Below are 20,218 nucleotides of genomic sequence, written 5' to 3'. Positions count from 1 at the left end.
AATAAGCAATCCTGAAAAATATTTGGGGGTGCTTAACTTTTTTCCAGGTGTATATATCTACACATACACACACACTATAACTCGGAATTCATTTTGTGTATCTTCACAGAAGTATATTGTAAAACAAAAACAAAATTACAAATTTAAGTAGTTTTTTTTAATAAAAATTTTCCTCTGAACTTACAGAACCTTTACTAAGTCAGTTTGAGTACAAGGTGATTCTCAAATTAAGAATAACATTTTTTTTCATCTTACAGTTTTTACATTTCATATGCATAACCTCTAGAACCTCCTAAATGCACAAAAGTATTTTTTATAAGACTGTCTATTTTATTTGTGTGCAACAGAATTTGTAATGTTCACTAAAAGGTTGCCAAATTTCATGAAGAAATATTTCCCACACTCATATTTATAGGATGTATAGTTTCAAGATTACAAGTCTGTATTCAAAAAATTAGTAGTATAATTACCATATCTCAAACCTTTGAGATGAATTTGAACATCACATTCACCACTATAATACTCTTCTGCCTTCTTTCAGCCATTTACATACCAAATTTCTAGTCAAAGTGGCTACAAACAAGACACCTTCCAGCATCTTTCTAGTGTTTATATCTTTCCAAGTTTATGTAATTTTCATTGCAAAAGATGGATCAATCTAATATTAGTTAAAAGTTCCAATATTCACCACCATTACAAAAATAATTCTTATAAATTTTAAGTATCTCAAGAAATCAATATCCTCTTTTACACAAATTAATCTGACAAATACTTTGGAAATAATTTCTCTCTCTCTTCTAATAGTTATTTAATTAACCTTAAACAGAATAAAAAGAAAATTGATAAGTTTAAAACTTATCTATTACAAATAAACTCACCAACATCTGCTGTCTGGGTTTCAGCCAAAGTTGCATGAGCATGGAGAGAGTCTACTCCAAGACTAGGTATAAACAGTGGACATCCGTCCTCAATTGTTGATGCTGAATGCTCCAACTGAATGTTTAAACTTTCCAAAAGATTTTGCTGAGAAAGAAAGGTTAGAATAATATATATTGCATTGCATTCAACAACACCAATATAAATGACGTATCCTGAGTATTTTCAAAAGCATGAGGTTTTATTGGCTAGTGTTCAGTTTTATATTTACATTGATTGATGTTTATGGTAACAATTTACAGAACAATCAACTTTTACCCAGAAAGATACAATCCTGTAACTATTTCCAATAGTTTTACTGATGTAACAAAAATAAACTATAGAGTTAATTCCATAATGTATTTGAGCTTGGAGTTACCCCATAACTTTATTTTTGCTAAGTTTATTCACCAGAATTTAAAAATGACATGCATTGTACATAGTTGCACAGTTAAAAAAAAAAAAAGATAGCTTCCACTGAGAAAAACACAAAGACAAGCAAATAATTTTTTTTTACCTTTTTTATAGATATAAAGAATTGTAAAGATGTAAACTATAAGTTAATTTTGATATACTTTAGACATAGAAAAGAAAACTTTATACATCGTTTATTCAAAACATTTAATTTTAAAAAGTCTTTCCTAGATTTCTTTGTTATGTATGCCACACACAACCAAATTTTCGCTTTAAAGATCTAACAATTTGCAATTACAAATAATTTGTATGTGTATCCAGTTGTTTAAATATTCAAAAATATATTTTACTCCGAGTTTTCTTTACCTTCACTAAATTATCATTTGGTGTGTAGGATAGAGACATCTTAAGTCTTTCTATGGTTAAGCCCAAGGTTGAATCAGCTGGCATAGCTGGCTTTACAGATGTCAGAAGACCAAGAGCAGTTGGTTTGCTCTTCACTTGGAATAAATAAACAAAAACAACAATATAAAAATATCTGTTAAGAAGTTAAATCCAACTTTTTACCCTTTCATAAATACTGTAATTTTATTATGCCTTCTTCAGTAGACTAAAATTGCTATGCATTGCAAAAACATACAAATACTTTTAATATAATAGCTAACTATTAAATAACCATGATCTGTATTACTCTTTGTAGAATATAAAATTTAGAGATTTCATACAATCAAGATATACATATATTCTTAATTTTACTATATGTACTGAATGTAGTATTAAAATTTATGTATGTATACAAAAAATGCTTAACTGTTCCTGCTAATAGCAGTGATAATTAATTACTTTAATACATTAGTTATTAAATCCATATTATTTTCTTATAACCTCACCTTGTTCTGTACTTGACCCTATACAATGACCTAAGTGGGAAAAGGTCCACTCAGGTCCCCATCCAATTCGGAAGGAACGACCCAAAAAACATCCAAGGTCAGCAATAAGATGGTGTCTTTCATTTAAAAGTGACTTGTTGAGACTAACCAAGGCTAATGTTCGCTTTGTACGCATCACAGATTTCTTCATTTGAATACTGGAATCGTCTGTTACACCACTACGCAGTGTTGGATGATGGGTTAACAAGTCTACAAGGGGTAAGGGCTCAGGCTGAAGTGGAGCCAGTGAAGTTGAGACTGGATATTGATCTTCAATAGACAGGACATATAGGTAAGTAGGATAAAAGTGAATTATGGTTAAGTATAGATTAGGACTGACTTCAGAGTTTAGCATTAATGTTTAAGTAAGTGATTTTTAATCACATGGTAGCCATTACTTGCATGTGAATAAATATGTAAATATTTAATAATTTTTTAACCTAGCAGCAAATAGATACTTCTAGAAAAATTGTTTCCATTTATCTAGCCATGAACACCAAGTTCAGTAACATTGTAATATCATGAAAAATAGCAAATTGTCTTGATGCATTATGTTTTGTCTCATTTTTTTTTCTTCACATGTAGACCATGAGCCATGAACAAGTAAAAAAAAAAGGTAATGTACAATTTAAAAAAACCTTTAAAAATACACAAAGCTTACCATACAAAGAAATAGGTTTTGGACTATCTATGTGTGAGAGATTCGTTTTGATTAAGGACACACCATACGAAGAATGCTCGCCATTTGTGTATTTCTTTGATACATAGGAGTTTCTATCACTGTACTTTGACCTATGAGTGGACATAATTGGATCACCCTTGTCTTCAACTGTAAACATTTAAAAACAAATTAACCCTCAATTTGTATATAAAAAATACTGTTTCAAAATAGTTATTACAGAGCTACAACTTAAAATTTCACTCCAGGTTTGACCTAATAAACTACATTTAAATATAAATCTAATAATTTTTCTTTTATTATTATTATTATTACCAGGTTTAGAGCAATCTTTTGAAATAATAATAATTTCAAAATTATAGGTGCAATCATCTAACTTGGTTTGAAGCAACAAGAAACTACAAAGTTTCAATGTTTGTAAACTTAACTGAGCTGAGCTAAACTATTAATGACTAAACAATAATCTGAAACAGATTTAAGCTAAGCTCTCCGGTTTACATATTATGTACGTGTAAAAAAACTGATATTTTGTATGTTATTCACTCTTCTTGATTAAAAATAAATTCTTATACTCTTTAATATTAAAAATTACGGTATGCCACAGTTGGTTTCCACAACTTCATTTTTTTTTATATAAATACACTTTAATACCTTAAAAAACCTTATAAACCACATCTTTATTAACTTAAAATTCTAATAATTAATTTAAAAAAGTTTCCTTAATTCTTTTAAACTAAAACATTAACCATTTTAACATGGCTTTTCATACTACTTTATGGGTGAACACAAAATTTTTGCAATAAGGCAGTTTAAATTTAACTGAGTGCATGATTCAATTTGACACGACACTAGAAAGATACTAATGTCAGGATGAAGCTAAAAAGGTTGAAAAGATTTTAAATGATTTGAAGCACTTGTCATCACCTACAACTATTGTAAGGCTGCCATAATTAGATGAATTTTAATATTTTTCTGCATCAAAGTTAAATCTTCCTAGAACATGCAAATTTTTAGCAAGTCCTAATTTCTGAACTTTCATGCAATATCATCTAAACTTGTCATAAATTAAACAGTACAATTAAGTTTCAAATAAAACACACACTACCAAAACGGGTTACTGTTTCATAGCTTGTTCATATACTTTAAAATACTCAACTAATATGTTAACTTAAAATAAAACTTAAAAGTCTTGTAAGATGTCACACATGAACTCATATTTTTCAATGAATGAGCCATTGAATACAGAACTTAACACCATTTTACCTAACACTGTTATTATATAACAGAAAAATAAAAATTAACTTGTTATAATTGTTACTACTCTTGTTTCTGTTGTATATGTTATATATATATATATATATATATATATATATATATATAAAGAAAATATATCATAATATGGTAAATGCATGATATGGGAGTTAAAAGATATACACACACACACACAAAAAAACAGTCAAAATAGCAGTAACCATAAAACTGTTTTTCAAAGTTGTATAAGGATGTAGCACGCTATGCAAGAATTATATATTTTTAAAACTGGTTCAAAACACATTTTGTCAAGTCATGATAAAGCTTTATATGCTGTTTGTATTTACTTGACAGAAGTGTAGGTTATATTATCACATTGACAAGCACGTACAGTAAGTTGAAAAATTACATGCAAGATGTTGTGTGTACACAGTACATATAAACATTGAAGCAGTTGTTTCTAATGAGCAATGTTTTTACCTTTTATCCCAGCTATGAAAAGTTTTATTCTCACAAGTTCTATACCAAAGGAAAGATTATCAAGTTTAATGCAAAAGTAGCCAACTTCCATCATATGACTAATGGTCATTTCAAGCATTATTGTAAAAAACACTGGCTTCAATCCTAATTGAAAAACTACATATTTTATCAATAAAATGAGTCACTTTCATATTCACAAATAAAAATACCGAATTTAATGAAAATTTAGCATGGTACAGAATCAGTTCTTCTCACCCTCTTCTACAGATTCTTCATCTTGAAAGAATGATACTTTCATTCCTTGCATGCGATGAACATCAACACCCAAAGCATGAGCAAGTTTCTCAGAAGGGGAATACACTTCATCCATCTGGCTAAGTTCTAGGAAAATACCATGCGTCTGAGTTAATTTTATAATTATAACTTTACAATCAATCAAGTGTTAAACACATACACATCCACTATATTTGAACATAATACTAGTTACTATCGTCTAGCAGAAAACAAAATAAAAATAGTGTATTTTCAATGTAGTCTTTTTTCGGCTTATTATAATCATAAAATTTTAAATAGATTATATGTAGAGCTTCTGATTTTTGGTTTTATCCAAAAAACACTGATAAAACATCATCAATTCACAAGATAAAAAAAGGGCAAGTATATCCAGCAAACACTGGAAATAATTACTCAATTCATGTTAACTTCACTCCTTTGCCAGTGCAAATAGTTATGCATTGCCTTTCCTTCCCAACTTGTAACCAGAATTGATTTGTTCCAAGTACTTTAAAAGCAGCCCAACTACTAAGGGGGGAACAAAAATTAAACTATAACTGGAAGTAATTCTTACACATACCAAAGTCATGTAATTATACATAAAGTAGACCATGGGAAAAGAGAAGAATTTTGAAAAAAAAAGACCAAAATAAAATATTGCACGGTATATAAACATTTAAATTATTTCAACAAACTATATGTTTTATTCACTTTTTAGTTCTCAAAATTCATTATCATACTAAAAAACGTGGGTTATTTTCAAAAGGTTCATGTTGAATTTTACTATTTTATGATTAGTGGTGATAAGAAGTTATTTACAAACTGCCCTACAGACAACTTTGGTATATTATTACTTCTAAAATCGTATGCCAACCAAAATGCTCTGCAATTCATTATCCTAATACTGAGAAATAATTTGCACATTTTCCAGTCTTTTATGACAAAATACAATAATAAAACTATCAAAAAAAAATTGTTTTGCAGAAGTGCGAGTTCCCAATATTTAAAATAACACAGTTAACACAATAACAGTTTTAAACAATATACTAAACTGAAGTAATATTAAATGCTAGCTAATGAAAACAATTGTTTACATAGTTTGAGTTTTAGTTACAAACAAGTTGTATATTTCTCATTATAATAATGGTAAAATCAACTATTTATATTACCCCTATTGCCACGGGTATCCTTTACTGTGCATGACACAAGGTTTTAGTGTCTTACATTCAAAATTTTATTAAACTACTTTTTGTTTATGCTATACCACTCAGAATAAGATAAAATCTTAGCTAATAATCCATATTTTAAAAGTATATAAGTTTTAAGTTCTTAATTCTACAAAGCAATATTTAAAAAAATCCTGAATTTCCCTTAGTGTGATCCATGTGACATTTTCTCTTTACATGTAATCATCCCTATTTTATTCACCACCCCTCGAAAATGTTTGAAATTAAACGTAAATTATTCTCCATAAAAATTTCATTGGTTACAGAACTATCGAAAAGAAAATGATACCCCTCCTGCCACATCCTCTTTCAGAATTTGTTAATAGTTCTCTATTACGTTTGATTATATATTACCTATAACCAATAGAATGTCAAAGCCTCCACCTCTCAAATGATATATTGTATAACGTTATGTTATGAATGGTTAAATGTCAATTTCACTCAGAGTACCAACATCATTCCCATGAGAAAGTTAACAACAAGCTTGGATGAATTTGTAACATCTCTTGACACATAGTTAAAAAGCCAGGAAAATTTTAAGAGGTAAGGGAATTTGTCTACATTTTGCATGTTATTAGTCTATATTCTTTGGTGCATTATTTAATTAAATAAAAGTTATTAAGCACATTAGTATCATTAGTATAAAAAATTAGGGTTAACTCTCTTTATTGTTTATTCTTTATGTCTAATTATAAAAGTAACTAAAATGTAAAGATAGGGATCCTTTTACGTTAGTTAAGATCAGATTAGGTAAAATAAATAATAATAATATTATAAAAATGTTTCACGAGACACATACATGAGAACCTCGTAGTAGTTTGTGGGTAATGTAATTTGTTAGCTTAACATGAGTTGCACTTTCTTCGAGTGATTTACAACTTATACTGGCACGAATAGTAGTAAGGCACAGTTCAAAGGGCAATAAAACAAAAAAATTTAATTATAAATAGATGTATACTGTTATGAATATAGTGCTAATTAGGATAAACGAATGTAGTTTCACGTTAGAATTTGAAGTCATTCTAAAAAGAAAATAGGGTAATTTAAATTGAATTTTATTTATTTTTATTTTTTTTGGTGGTTACGAGGTCAGTTGAATTGACTGATTCCGTTTTGAGATAGGGTAAAGAAAATAACATAAAATTTTACTGAAAAAACGTTTGAAATGCATTTAGGAGGTTTTAGGGATTACACAAAGGAAATTTGAGATTTTGGAGATGAGGAAAAGTATTTTTAATTTTAACATGAAAATTACTTTGCACACAGACTATTCAAAACAAATAATATATTCATGGACAAATCTTTATTTTATTAAAAATACATCACCACAAAATATGATATTTTGTATGCGAAATACTGCCAAATTTTGTGAAGATTTACAAACTATATTGAAAGTTAGAAGTACTAAATCTATAAAGACTTTAATTGCATATAAAGAGGTCACGTGGTTGGTCATATTGACTGAGCCCATGTTGAAAGAGTTAATTGTTTCATATTTAATTCTATGAGAATAAACACCTTGACTAACAAAATGTAATAAGAAATCCTTCAAACTTCAGCTTAATTTCACTATATCTGATGACAAGGAACCCACTTTTTAGAAAATAAAGTTTGGATACCGCTTGAATGTGTATTGAAAAAAAAAAACTTTATTACAAACATTCTATGTTTTGACAAGATTATGTCACCATCAGGTACCTGATGATGACAATGTTGTCAAAATGTTGTACATTTGTAGCAGTTTCTTTCATTACCCATTCAAGCCATCTCCAAACTTTATTCCCTCTATAGTTAATCAGCTTTATCTAAAACAAATGTTATAACAATAACACTGGCTTTTAGCTTACGAGTGATAAAAGTATTTGTACACTACCAAGAAAAATATTTTAAAAAGTAGCTTGTATGTTTATTTATATCATCTGTGAAACAATTTTTATTAAACCTGTTCTATATGTCACCCATGACATGCCATCTACAATATTTTAAGACAAAATCTCAAAAGTTTAGGTGCACATTCACTTTTTTAAATCTTGAGATTTTCTAACTACCCACATGCCCCAATTAATAAACAGATGAAAAAAAAATCTATTTAAGATGTCCAGTAGTAAACACTGCATATTTTAAGTTAATATTGGCACTCAAATTCTTTGCTTGTTTTTTTTTTTTTCACCAAAATTCTCAAATTAATTTGTCTAACCAATACATCATATTTTGCCCATAATTTTTTACACTAGATATGTACTGATTTGATGGTATGTGGTAGGTTATGAACTTAAAAAAGATGCTTTGTTTGTTTTTGAATTTCGCACAAAGCTACACAAGGGCTATCTGCACTAGCCATCCCTAATTTAGCAGTGTAAGACTAGAGGGAAGGCAGCTAGTCATCACCACCCACCGCCAACTCTTGGGCTACTCTTTTACCAACGAATAGTGGGATTGACTGTCACATTATAACGCCCCCACAGCTGAAAGGGCGAGCATGTTTGGTGGGACGGGGATAAAAAAAAAAGATGCATATATATGATAACTCATCATTTAAGAGATACAGGTTTATACTAAAAAGCAATAGGAGGTCAACTTGTCTCACCACGTATTACTTACATTGGAAGGCTTTTTTTAAAAAACTTAATTGAGGTGAGGAATTAATGTATAGTATGTGTCATGCAAGTTACAAAGATTTAGGATATCATTTCCAATTTCTCTTCCTAATAATATTTTAAAATAATAAAACAATACAGCATTTAACAATAATAATTTCTAGTGTTCACCAATAGATTTAGCATTTTTCTAGAAAATGTTAATACTTGGCATACTTGTTTTTACATTTGTTTTTAAACACCATGTACAAAAAAGAAGACTACTTTATATTATATAGAAATACCTATGAAATTAGTTTGTACACTGTTACTGGTCTCTTGTTCCCAAGATATTAAAACATCTTTATCGGGTGCCTGAGCTATCAGTTAAATTGATTGTTAGATTAACATAGTTCAATGCCTTTATTTTTAATTAAAATCTCAACTATAACTCAATTACAGTTATTAACATTAACATAAAACACAGATCAGACATGAAAAATACTGCAGACTGGCCAGTATAATGGTAATATCACCGAATGCTAAAATTTCAATTGAGTAAAAATTACTATTTTTACACATACATTTGATACACATGAAACCATTTAAGTCAGTCATTGTATAGCTAATATGTAAAAGGTTGATATAAATGACAAAAGTATAAAAACAGGCTTTATTTATATATATACTTTTAAAAATAAATAAAAATCATTTGATAATGCACAGTTTCAAGGGTTAACTTCCTAGCCTTTGCAAACTGGTGCTCATTTCATTCTAGCTAAGTTTCTAAATAATACAGTTGTGATGCTCCCATAATTATATAAAAACAGTTTAACATTTCATAAACAAGTTTGGGCCAAGAAATACACTAGAATAACTATTTAAACAATTTTATACTAACAGTTCCTAAATCCAAGTTTATCTTCCAGAAAATAATTATGGTTTGGTTTGTTTGGAATTTTGCATAAAGCTACACGAGAGCTATCTGTGCTAGCCATCCCTAACTTAACAATGAAAGACTGGAGGGAAGGCAGACAGTCATCACCACCAACTTTTGTGCTACTATTTTACCAACGAATAGTGAAATTGAGTGTCACATTATAACACCCTCATGGCTGAAAGGGCAAGCATGTTTGGCAATGGAAATTCAAATCCATGACCCACAGATTGCGAGTCAAGCATCCTAACCATTTGGCCATGCCAAGCCTCCAAATTATGATAAAGATTTAAAACTAAGACATTGTGCTTCACAAAAAGTGACATAACTATGAAGAAAACCAAAATTTTAATGTCAAGGCTGAATGAGATCTTCATAAGATATCAGATGTTATTAAACACTAAATGATCATTACCTTCAATGTCTTCCAGAGGCATGGTCTGTTGGGTTATGTCCAACATTTCATCATCTTCATCAATGTGCTGCATTGAAATAGCTTGTTTCTTAAGACCTCCATTCACTTGAACCTTTCAAGAGAAGTTGTTTAATTAAAAACTGAGTGATTTATCCATTTTGTTAAAAAAACTGTTGTGGGGCCTAAAAAAAGTACCATTTCAAATAAATTTAAAATTTAAGCGACTGAAAAATTTCAATTAGTAAAATATCACTTTTCATTTACTTAAGTGCTTCAATTAACAGATAAATTTCTAGCAACATACAAACTTTGAAAAAATGCTACAAACCCCTTTATGTTAGCATATTATCTAAGCTTCATTACAAACCATTACATTAGTAAAACTAATAAGACATGTATTTAAACATTTTCTTTTAATGAGCATATCCACCTCCTTTTTCATAGTTATCCACAACTGCTTTTAAGAGATCAATTTTCATAAAAACACATACAAATTCTTATTTTAATTTTTTTTAAATAAATTTCTTTTGTCAGTTCCATTGATGAGTAGTAAATCAAATCTTCTCAACCTTAAGAGCTCTGCAGATTCATTCAATGCGATGAAAAATCCTCACTGGTCCAACCCCTGACACAATAACCATCTCTATTTATGAACTTTGTACACAGCTGGTGAAAACACTACAAACTAGACTATTTTAAATGATGTATAAAAATTACTGTCTCAAGGACCATTCCAAAGCTCTTTCCTAATACTTAGAAGGAGAACCCAATATTTCACAGCAGATTTCACCTATTAAGTCTATAAGACAATCATTGAACAAATAAAAAAAAAAAAAAAAAAGAAAAAAAGAAACAGATTTTAAAAATTTTTCCTACATTTGCTCCTTCTAACTGAATCTCTATACCTAGAAAGTAATATCTACACTGGCAGAAGATAACAATAAACAAACCTCAAGGATTCCTTTCAATTTGTTTCTCCTATATAAATGGATGAGTATAGAAACAACAATAGAATAAAGAAAAATGCTATCTTTTAATAGTTGTTACTTTTCATAGGGTAACTAAAATGCACACTAACAATTGTTTTTCCTCACTTTTATAAGAGACAAGTTATTTTGTAACTAAATAAAATCAAATATAAATAACATCTACATCCTATAGAAAAGATAATCAAGGAATACAAAATGTAAATCACACATCCTAAAATCAGGACAACTTGGGTACCTGCTGCTGTATCTGTTTGTTCTGTTGAACTGGTTTCTCTGACTCTTTCTCTTGAGCTGGTGGAACTATCTCAACCTCTTCATCAGATTCTTCTAGGCCATACTTTGAGAAATGCTGAACCTTGAGTGTTCAAAACAAAGTTTTCATTTCAGATTATAGTTTAAACCGCTCATGTCCAAATGTGCCATTTATATCTAGTTTTCAATCTCAGGGTTTGTGTATATTTTAAATAACCTACACATAGAAACTCTCACACACACACACTGATAGTAATAGCTGTATTTGTAAAACTCGGTTTAAAAAAAAAAAGGATAGTCTGAATAAAGTAGAAGCACAGAAACATCTTGGTAATAGGTCACGACATAAGTATGTTAAAAAGAAAATAAGAAATACAAATCAACACAAAACTCAACAAACATTTGATTTTGGTATTTGATCTCTTCACTCTGAGATTTTAGCATTAAGCAAATCAGCAACCAAATACAGATATTTCATAAATGTTTCACTTTTTATAAGTCAATCTTCAAAATACTTTAAAAATGTCATTATTACTAAAATTAATAAGATAAATGTGTTATCACTATAGTAAAGCTAAGCATAAATTATTAGTTACACTGCATATGAACAATGATAGGTGCTAACATTTTATCAATGTAAAGCCTTAAATTACAATGGATATGAAAATTAACAACTGAACTGTGGACAGCTAATCACACACTATGAATAGTAGACCTATGCATGGTGGCAAAGTGTGAGCAAATAAATGTAACACTCGCGCACAATATAAATATGCCACAAGTCACAAAGAGAATTATCTTATATTTTGTGTGCATCAGCTTGTTATGGTAGAAAGCTCTACTGAAAAAAAAGTGAAGTAAACAGTATACATAATATTGGATGCTATCTTGAGTGCCATAAAATGCAGTGTAAATCAGAAGCTGTAGTTTACTTGTCAAGTACTATTTTGATTACAGAAAATCCACAATATGCAGTACATACTAGTAAGATGTAGTTGCAGTTTACTTGACAAGTGTTCTTACTATGTAAAAACCACAATATGCAGTGCATACTAGTAAGATGTAGAAGAAGGTTCTTTAAGTCTTCCAAATATATAAAATCCATAATATGCGGTGCATACCAGAAAAGATGTAGCTGCAGTTTAATTGTCAGAATAGTGATCTGTATGTTTCTGTCTGCCCTATAATAACTTTTTAGACAGAAAATTTTTGCTCTGAAATTTTATCAAATACTGTTTTTTTTTGTCCAATCTCAGAAATACTAACATTTTTCAAGCCTATATTATGGATACTTATATTTACCTGTATGTTACTCAAACACTGGTGTATCTAAATACCTTGTCTTTTACTGGTGGAGTAAAACTCCTAATCACTAGCTTTCATAGATACTAGTAAAGTTGTTCACTTTACATATATATGTTTACCAACATTTCCATAACCAAAAAAGATAACTTCTTTGATGAAGTTATGTTGACTTGCTGAATGCTGCATTTAAATACAATACAAAGAAAAGAAGGATAGAAACAAACTTTCTAGAGGATATCTAGTTTCTGTATAAAAGAAAAATAACACTACACTCAGTTTTTTAAATTATAATAAATAATTAAAGACAACAATTTGTATTTACACAATAAAAACTTCATTTAAGCTGTACGGCTTCAACTTTAAAATAGAAATACCACTCAACACGTACATGTTTCGACGTGATCTACATCATCCTCGGGAGTAACTTGCAAGAATATTTTATACTTTTCCCTTGTCACATTACTTCATTGTTATTTGCATATTTCCTTTTTTTATTATTATTATTACACCAAGGAAATATGCAAATAACAATGAAGTAATGTGACAAAGGTAAAGTATAAAATAGTCTTGTAAGTTACTCCTGAGGATGACGAAGATCACGTCAAAACATGTACGCATAGAGTGATATTTCTATTTTAAAGTTGAAGCCGTATGGCTTAAATAAAGTTTTATTGTGTAAATGCAAAACATTGTTTTTAATTATTTATTATAATTTAACAAATTTTATACACATGTGCCAACTACATATCCAGTATATGTAAAAATAAAAACATTTCCAAGCTCTAATTAGTTGGGAAGTATTTTGACAAATTTCAAGTGTGGGGTATTTCTTCAAAATTTGTAAAACAAAAAAAATGCCATTAGGGATGACTAGCAAGTTATTTTCATCATTTTAATACTTAGCTCTTCCTCTATACAAAGGTTTTTAGCAGAAGACACACCTATTTTCAAAGTTGAGATACTTTACCATTTGTGTTTCTTTCCTTCTTTATATTTTTATGTTTCCACCTTTATTGACTAAAAAATAGATTCTGGCTAATTTTCTAATCACAATATACCAGTACTCTGATATTTACATATAAAATGCTTTTTGCTCACTTCTTTATTTCAATTGACAAATTGAAAGAGAATTAGTTTTCTTTGTGGTTCAAATGAATTTCTTGAATGCACTTTTGCATAAAACTTGTGTGAATCTAGCAATTATTTAACGATTCCTTTTTTTTTTTTTTTTCAAGAATAGAGCTTACCTTTTTTAAACAAACAAATAAAAAAATATTAATGTCTTACTTCAAAGACCCATGATCCTGTTTCTGGTCTGTAGTCAATAAACTTGGCTCCTAAACGTGCTGTAGCTCTTTCAATTTTTTCTTGGTAACACATGTTTTTCAGACGTGTTGGATTCTGAAATAACAAAATCCTGTTAGCTCTATGCAATGAATTTGCTGAACATTATTATCATGTTAAACCTTTTATGCAGGATAATATACAAAACCTTAAACAAATCTAAAACTACTCTTTTCTCTTTACCCAAAATTGTACTACAATAAATACTCGTTAATTCACTGATTCTGTTTGCATCTTCTAAAACTTTTCTGAGTATAAAGAAAACAATAATGCTTTTAAACCTAAGTAATATAAAATATATATAGTTATATGTCCACAACCAGAAAATGGTCATAATATTAAGTTTGAATTATACCCCATTTTGATTCATATTCATACCTTAATAGGTGTGTGGGTATTTTTGTCATTTGGCCAGACACAATCTAAGGTCACCTGTGCCTTCTTGTTCAAACCTTCTCCTAAAGGTGGTTTATTTTCATCATCTGGGTACACAGTTATCTCCTTTCTCCTGAAGTGCACTGAAGAAATACATATTAATGGAACATTATATTAAAAAAAATAATCTTGAAATATACACTTATATTCCACTTACAAACTTTAAAAAAAATTATCACAAATATTACCAAACATTTTTGAAAACAAACACACACATTACCTTACTTCGAAAAGAAAAAAGTATCCATACTGACTAATTCAAATTTATTAAATAGAAATAAAAACTAGCAATATATTTCATAAACCAGAAAACCTTGGTGACATCTCATTCTTAAGCTAATTAATATGTGAAACATGGATACATCAATAAGATTAAGATTTGTATTTTATCTAAATGTTGTTTTCATATTAAATTATATTTGTTTGAAATTTATGTCAATTTTCATCTGTGACAAGACATCAGGTAGCCATTACTAAGTTTAGAGTACAGTAGTGAAGCCAAAATATTCTGGTTACTCAAATCATTATTTTTTGAATATTATTGTGGAGTTTAACATACTTATACCACATATGTAAATAAGAAAACTCATAATTTTATGAAAACAATTTTATGATATAAATTCATTTCAACCAAGAATACCGTTAGCAAAAATAATGTTACCTAACTTGACCTGACACCACTTTGAAAGTTAAAGTCTTAGGTCCCTGATAAATCTTTGTCAGTTTAAGTGATTTTTGTTTTTCAATTTTAGCCAGAAGTGGTGTCTATGCAAACATAAAACAATTTTTTAAAAACCATTTATGAAAATTAATCAAGTTGAAGTTTATTAGATGTATAAAATGAAACTTTCTGATCAACATAAAAAAAATTTATAATTTTACCATAAAAGAAAGTATTTATATTTTTTTCAGAAAAATGTCTGACAAAATCTTAAAAAAATTTCTGACAAAAAAATTACAGGAAACTAAATCAAGTTAATTAATCATAAAAGACTTCTTCAAATATTCATAGCACAGATTGACCTACTACAAACATGAGACAGACTCACCAAGTTCATCAAGGTTAAGTCCACTAACATTGGTAGTACCAGGAAAGAATACATTTCCATAACTCTCCCTTCCTATTGTAAAGTTCTCCACTATACAGTTGCCTTTTTCATCAGTCATGGTAGCCAATTCCTCAAGAGAAGGGATGGTATAATAGCCAGGACGTTTCAATACAATTCCTGCTGGGTGAGGTGTAGCTGTTTCTGATGGTTCCTTACTAAAATCATCATTCTGACTCTCATCTTCTTCAAGGGAAATACTGTGGGAGAGATTACTTTGGTCAGCATCTTCTTGACATCGGGAGCTTGCTATACCTAAGCTACGGCTTGTAGCTTTGTTGTTAGCCGAGTTCAAAGCAGCAATGGTGTCATCAAGGTTTGGCTGAAACCTAAAAAGATATGGATACATTTTTCACACATTTCATTCAATGTGCAAAAACTAGATTACTAATAAGGTTTCAACAATTTGATGATGAAGTATAAGTTTCAGACAGTGAAACATACAGAAAAAACTGGATACTGCAGATACAGTATGTTTAACATATTATTATACACTCCTCACTTTCATTCAGAAGTTAATTACTAACATAGTCTTCTCACATTTATGCCGTTGTCATGTAAACTACCATTTTTTAGTTAATTCCATCTTTAAATAAAACATGTAAATTTTCAGTTAATTTTTTGTGCAAAAAAATCCACCCCACTAACATGCTACTTTTTAGAATCTGGAACATATTAGCTAAATTCTAATCAGTAAAAAAATAATGGCAGATATACACAAAATAACGAAACAGAGAATAGGTCATTGCTGTGTGCGACTGAAAAATGGAAGTCTTGTTTATAAAAGATCAATTTTGGGCATGTTTTATTTGACTGTATTATTGGAATGATAGCAAGCAATAAAGTATCTTTGCCTCTTTCCCCTCATATTATTGCAAAACTCATGAATAGTCCCAGATGACACTAAAAAGAAAGAAATCCAGAACATTCTCATCCGTACTACGTTACATAGTACAAGCAAGTACTTATGTGTAAAAGTGTGTGAAAATTTAAAGATATGAAATAAATAGCATTAATTTACTATAACTTCTTGTTAATACAACCACTGTAAAACAAATACTTCACTATACATATAACAAGCGAACTTTTTTCATCAATGTTTGCTCTCAAAAAAGATTCATCATTCCAATTAACCAAGGCTAAAGAAAAGTAATTAAAACTGATTCATCTCTTCCTGGCCAATTATTTTGAAATTAAGCCTAGTAAGAATACAAATAAATAGCTTTTTGATGCAGGAAATAGAGAAGTTTGAAATAAATATTTATCTATATTAAATTAGTCTGGTAGAACTTTACTCTAGTAGCTTTGAGTTAGCAGTGAACAGTGTCTCCAATATTATCTCCTGGTTTAACGTCATTGTAAAGATAGGTGTGAAAAACTTAGAAAACAACTTACAAATGTTTATAAACAACAATAAATTAAGGATTATTTTAAAATATTCTTAATATCATGAAATTAAGCTCTAATAGCAATCAAACACACCAGAATTTTTTTGTGTGCATATGTCTCTGAACAGTAAAATTCCAGTAGCAGATAAAGTTAAAATCAAGAATCTACAAACCATCAAAAAAGCTTAAATTTCCTGGTTACAGATTTTTTTTTGTTGATCATTACACTGGGTATCCATCTATCATATGCACATATACATGGGCATTAGTTTTCTTTCTTTTTTTTTAACTGATTATATATGTATTTCATAATAACAAAAATTATTTATACCATGCAGAAAAATTTTGTAATTTGCTGGCATCCTTCTTGTTTTACAATTAAACTTGGGCAAGTACTGGAAGTAAAAACTTAAATATTGTAGAAAGTTGTACTTTATGAATTAATAATAGAAATAAAATCAAAAACAAAACTCAAATGAATGCAAAAACAACATGAACTGGTGGTGAAATGACATATTTCACAACTGATTTCTTAAAATAAATTATCTCCCACATTTTTTATGACATAAAAAAAAAGCATTATTTAATTCAATAACAACATAAATTTGTTCAAATAAACAAAAACTGTGCAAGATTTACAACCATCTAAGAACTATAGAGCTGTTCTTGCAGGCTGCTAATGTTTACTTGAAATGATTTAGCTGGAAGTTTTCTTTTCAGTGTCACAGCAATGTAAGCAAATTTTGATATCAAACTTTTATACATTAACCAAACTCTATATCCTGCAACACAGTTTGGAAACCAGCAAACCATATTGAGTACACCTCTAGCTTAATGTAATAATAATGAAAATATAAAGTGCAACACAAATGTAAGCAGGCAACAGAAAAAAAATAATAACACTTACGTGGCTGAATACCCTGACACAGACATAGAGACAGAAGATGGGTAATATTGGTTGGAGGATGTGATTGGGCTATTGTTTTTTTCTTCATTATAAGCTGGTTGGTCAACACTGGTATTTCCTCTGTTCAAAAACATTTGAGTAATGGTAGTTCTTACTTTTGAAACCAAAAAATTTCAATATTACTTTGTTTTCTTTTACTTTAAATAAAACTAATGCATCTAAATCAATAGCATAAAGATGTGGTCTTTCACTAAATCTCAATCATTATAGTCCAAAGTACATTCATACGCTCTTGCAATTTTACCAAAACAATAAATGTGTAATGTTCTGTCAGAATCTGAAACGAAATTTATATTGTGATTTAACTTCTCTTTAGCTACAAAACTTGGAATAACCATCAATATCCTAAAGACATTTTGACCAATCAGAGTTCAACAAAAAACTGAAAACAATATCTCAAAAATGAAGCAAGTTGTGAGAATTTTTAAAATTATTTTTCTGTATCTTAACAAGTTTGTTCAAATCATCAACTAGTACAACAATCTCTTGTATTAAGAAACAGCAATTTACAATCAGGGGTATATAACATTCAATGTTTATTAGAATGAAACAACTAAAAATACCCAATAAAATTTATAAATTTCTTGTTTTGAGGGCATTTTTTGTATCAACACCAAAGAAAGGACATTTACCTGATAGTTATATTCAAATAAACGAATTTAGTTAAAACAAGTTCAAAATTTCTGGACAGCTGATCAAGAGATATGAAATTAACATTCTAAAATTTGTATTTTTAAACTAAAAAAAAAAACATTTATCAAAAACTTTTCAGTATTAAAGTTTTTAATTCTCTGACTATGATGCAGTCATGTCTGGCATGACACAGTTAAGGCAACAATCTAAAATAGAGGGGCACTCAGCAGAGTTCATACCTCCGCCATGCAGTGTTGATCATATTAGGCTCTCCAAAAATACGAAAATGTGTCTGTATGTCGATCAATATTAACCGACACGGACCATTTGTGGCAGAACAATGGGGAATAATATTTTAGATATGCTCAGCATGTTTCATCAAATTCCATAATTCTTGACTGAATTATAGAGCAAAAATAGAGTGAAAAATCTGTCCTCATGTTAACAGATATGGATTCTTTGGGTTTTTGTGACCTTGACTCTCCAAAAACTAATCACTTCTAAGTTGGGTCATAGTCTAAAGGTATACCAACTTTCATCCAAATCCATTTGATCATTTTCAAGAAATCTTGCTGACAAACACACACACGCAGGGGTGAAAATATGACCTTTGTCCTCCTTCAGTGGCAGAAGTAAAAACTGGTTCTTATTCAGATTTAAAAAATCCCAATGAATTATGAAAAGGTTTAGTAACTTAATTAAAATGTATCCATTTTCTGATCTCCACTTAAACCAACTTCAATGAAACAAATTTTAGTTTATTAGTAAAAATTAACAATCTGAACAACTACAATTTTAATTTTTCATAATCAACATACTTTAAATGAGCATGTAATTAAAATAGTATATGTAAAGCCAATACACTGCAACAATTAGACAGAATACTTGTGTTAAAATTCATTTAAGTATAGGGCCCAGACAACATATAAAGCAGATGAATTAGGGTACAGTAATGATAAAGGATCATCTAACATGGAATGAAGGATGCAAGAATCAAAATTCAAGTTTTTAGCATTTTAAAGTGTTCTCACCTATCACTAATGTCAACAGTCAAAGGTGTTGTTAAAGCTTGAGTGTTGTGATTTTGTTGAGGTGTTTTCAAGAAAGAAGAATCATTTGTACCAAATGGACTCTGCTGCACAGATTTCATGACTGATACAGAATTACCAGAATTCTCAGGGGAAGTTTTAGGTTTGATTACCAGCTTTTTCAAGCTTCGACGGGGAATAAACGTCTCATTAGCAAAACCAGAATCTTCATCTTCTAATCCATCAAACAGAGAAATCTAAAAAAGAACAAATAGAAACAGCAAAAACTGAGCAACTTTATGAGCACAGGTGGAGGTCAAAGTGTGCATATCATGACCTTTTACAGAGTTACATTAAAAATTGAATTAAAAGATTTTATTATCAAAGTTTTTCAATAAACTTGGCATCAAAAGATTTTGATTCAAGTGTTGATAAGTTTTATTTTTGAATTTAAAAATGAATATTCAAATAAGTTCTCAATTTTCATTTCTCCATATCAAATGATGCCTGTCTGCTCTGAATTGTACATTTTAAATTTTCACCCATTAGAAACACTAACTATTAAATACTGACAATCCAGAATTTAAAATAAGAACCTCCCATATTTTCTTAGGTATCAATAAATTTGATACACCCACCACAGAAGCTCCTCCCAATCCTTCGTGCTTCTGAAATT

At 29.4% G+C, this 20,218-nt stretch overlaps 1 protein-coding gene across 7 annotated transcripts in view; it reads right to left on the bottom strand.

Moving 5' to 3' along the window:
- LOC106465876 (nuclear pore complex protein Nup98-Nup96-like) overlaps positions 1-20,218 on the bottom strand; it is an 87,742-nt gene that overhangs the window by 25,373 nt on the left and 42,151 nt on the right. For all 7 annotated transcript variants that reach the window (XM_022394287.1, XM_022394310.1, XM_013926119.2 and 4 more), the window contains 12 exons: positions 19,546-19,799; positions 17,822-17,941; positions 15,470-15,855; positions 14,364-14,503; positions 13,929-14,042; positions 11,320-11,439; positions 10,096-10,207; positions 4,924-5,049; positions 2,920-3,087; positions 2,220-2,528; positions 1,696-1,829; positions 879-1,023 (listed from right to left, as the gene is read on the bottom strand). In XM_022394287.1, coding sequence (XP_022249995.1) covers positions 879-1,023; positions 1,696-1,829; positions 2,220-2,528; positions 2,920-3,087; positions 4,924-5,049; positions 10,096-10,207; positions 11,320-11,439; positions 13,929-14,042; positions 14,364-14,503; positions 15,470-15,855; positions 17,822-17,941; positions 19,546-19,799 — 2,128 coding nt within the window. The remainder of the gene's footprint in view (positions 1-878; positions 1,024-1,695; positions 1,830-2,219; positions 2,529-2,919; positions 3,088-4,923; positions 5,050-10,095; positions 10,208-11,319; positions 11,440-13,928; positions 14,043-14,363; positions 14,504-15,469; positions 15,856-17,821; positions 17,942-19,545; positions 19,800-20,218) is intronic.

The sequence above is a fragment of the Limulus polyphemus genome, unplaced genomic scaffold, assembly GCF_000517525.1.
Source record: "Limulus polyphemus unplaced genomic scaffold, Limulus_polyphemus-2.1.2 Scaffold71, whole genome shotgun sequence".
NCBI classification, from domain to species: Eukaryota; Metazoa; Arthropoda; class Merostomata; order Xiphosura; family Limulidae; genus Limulus; species Limulus polyphemus.
This window is presented reverse-complemented; position numbering and strand designations above follow the sequence as displayed.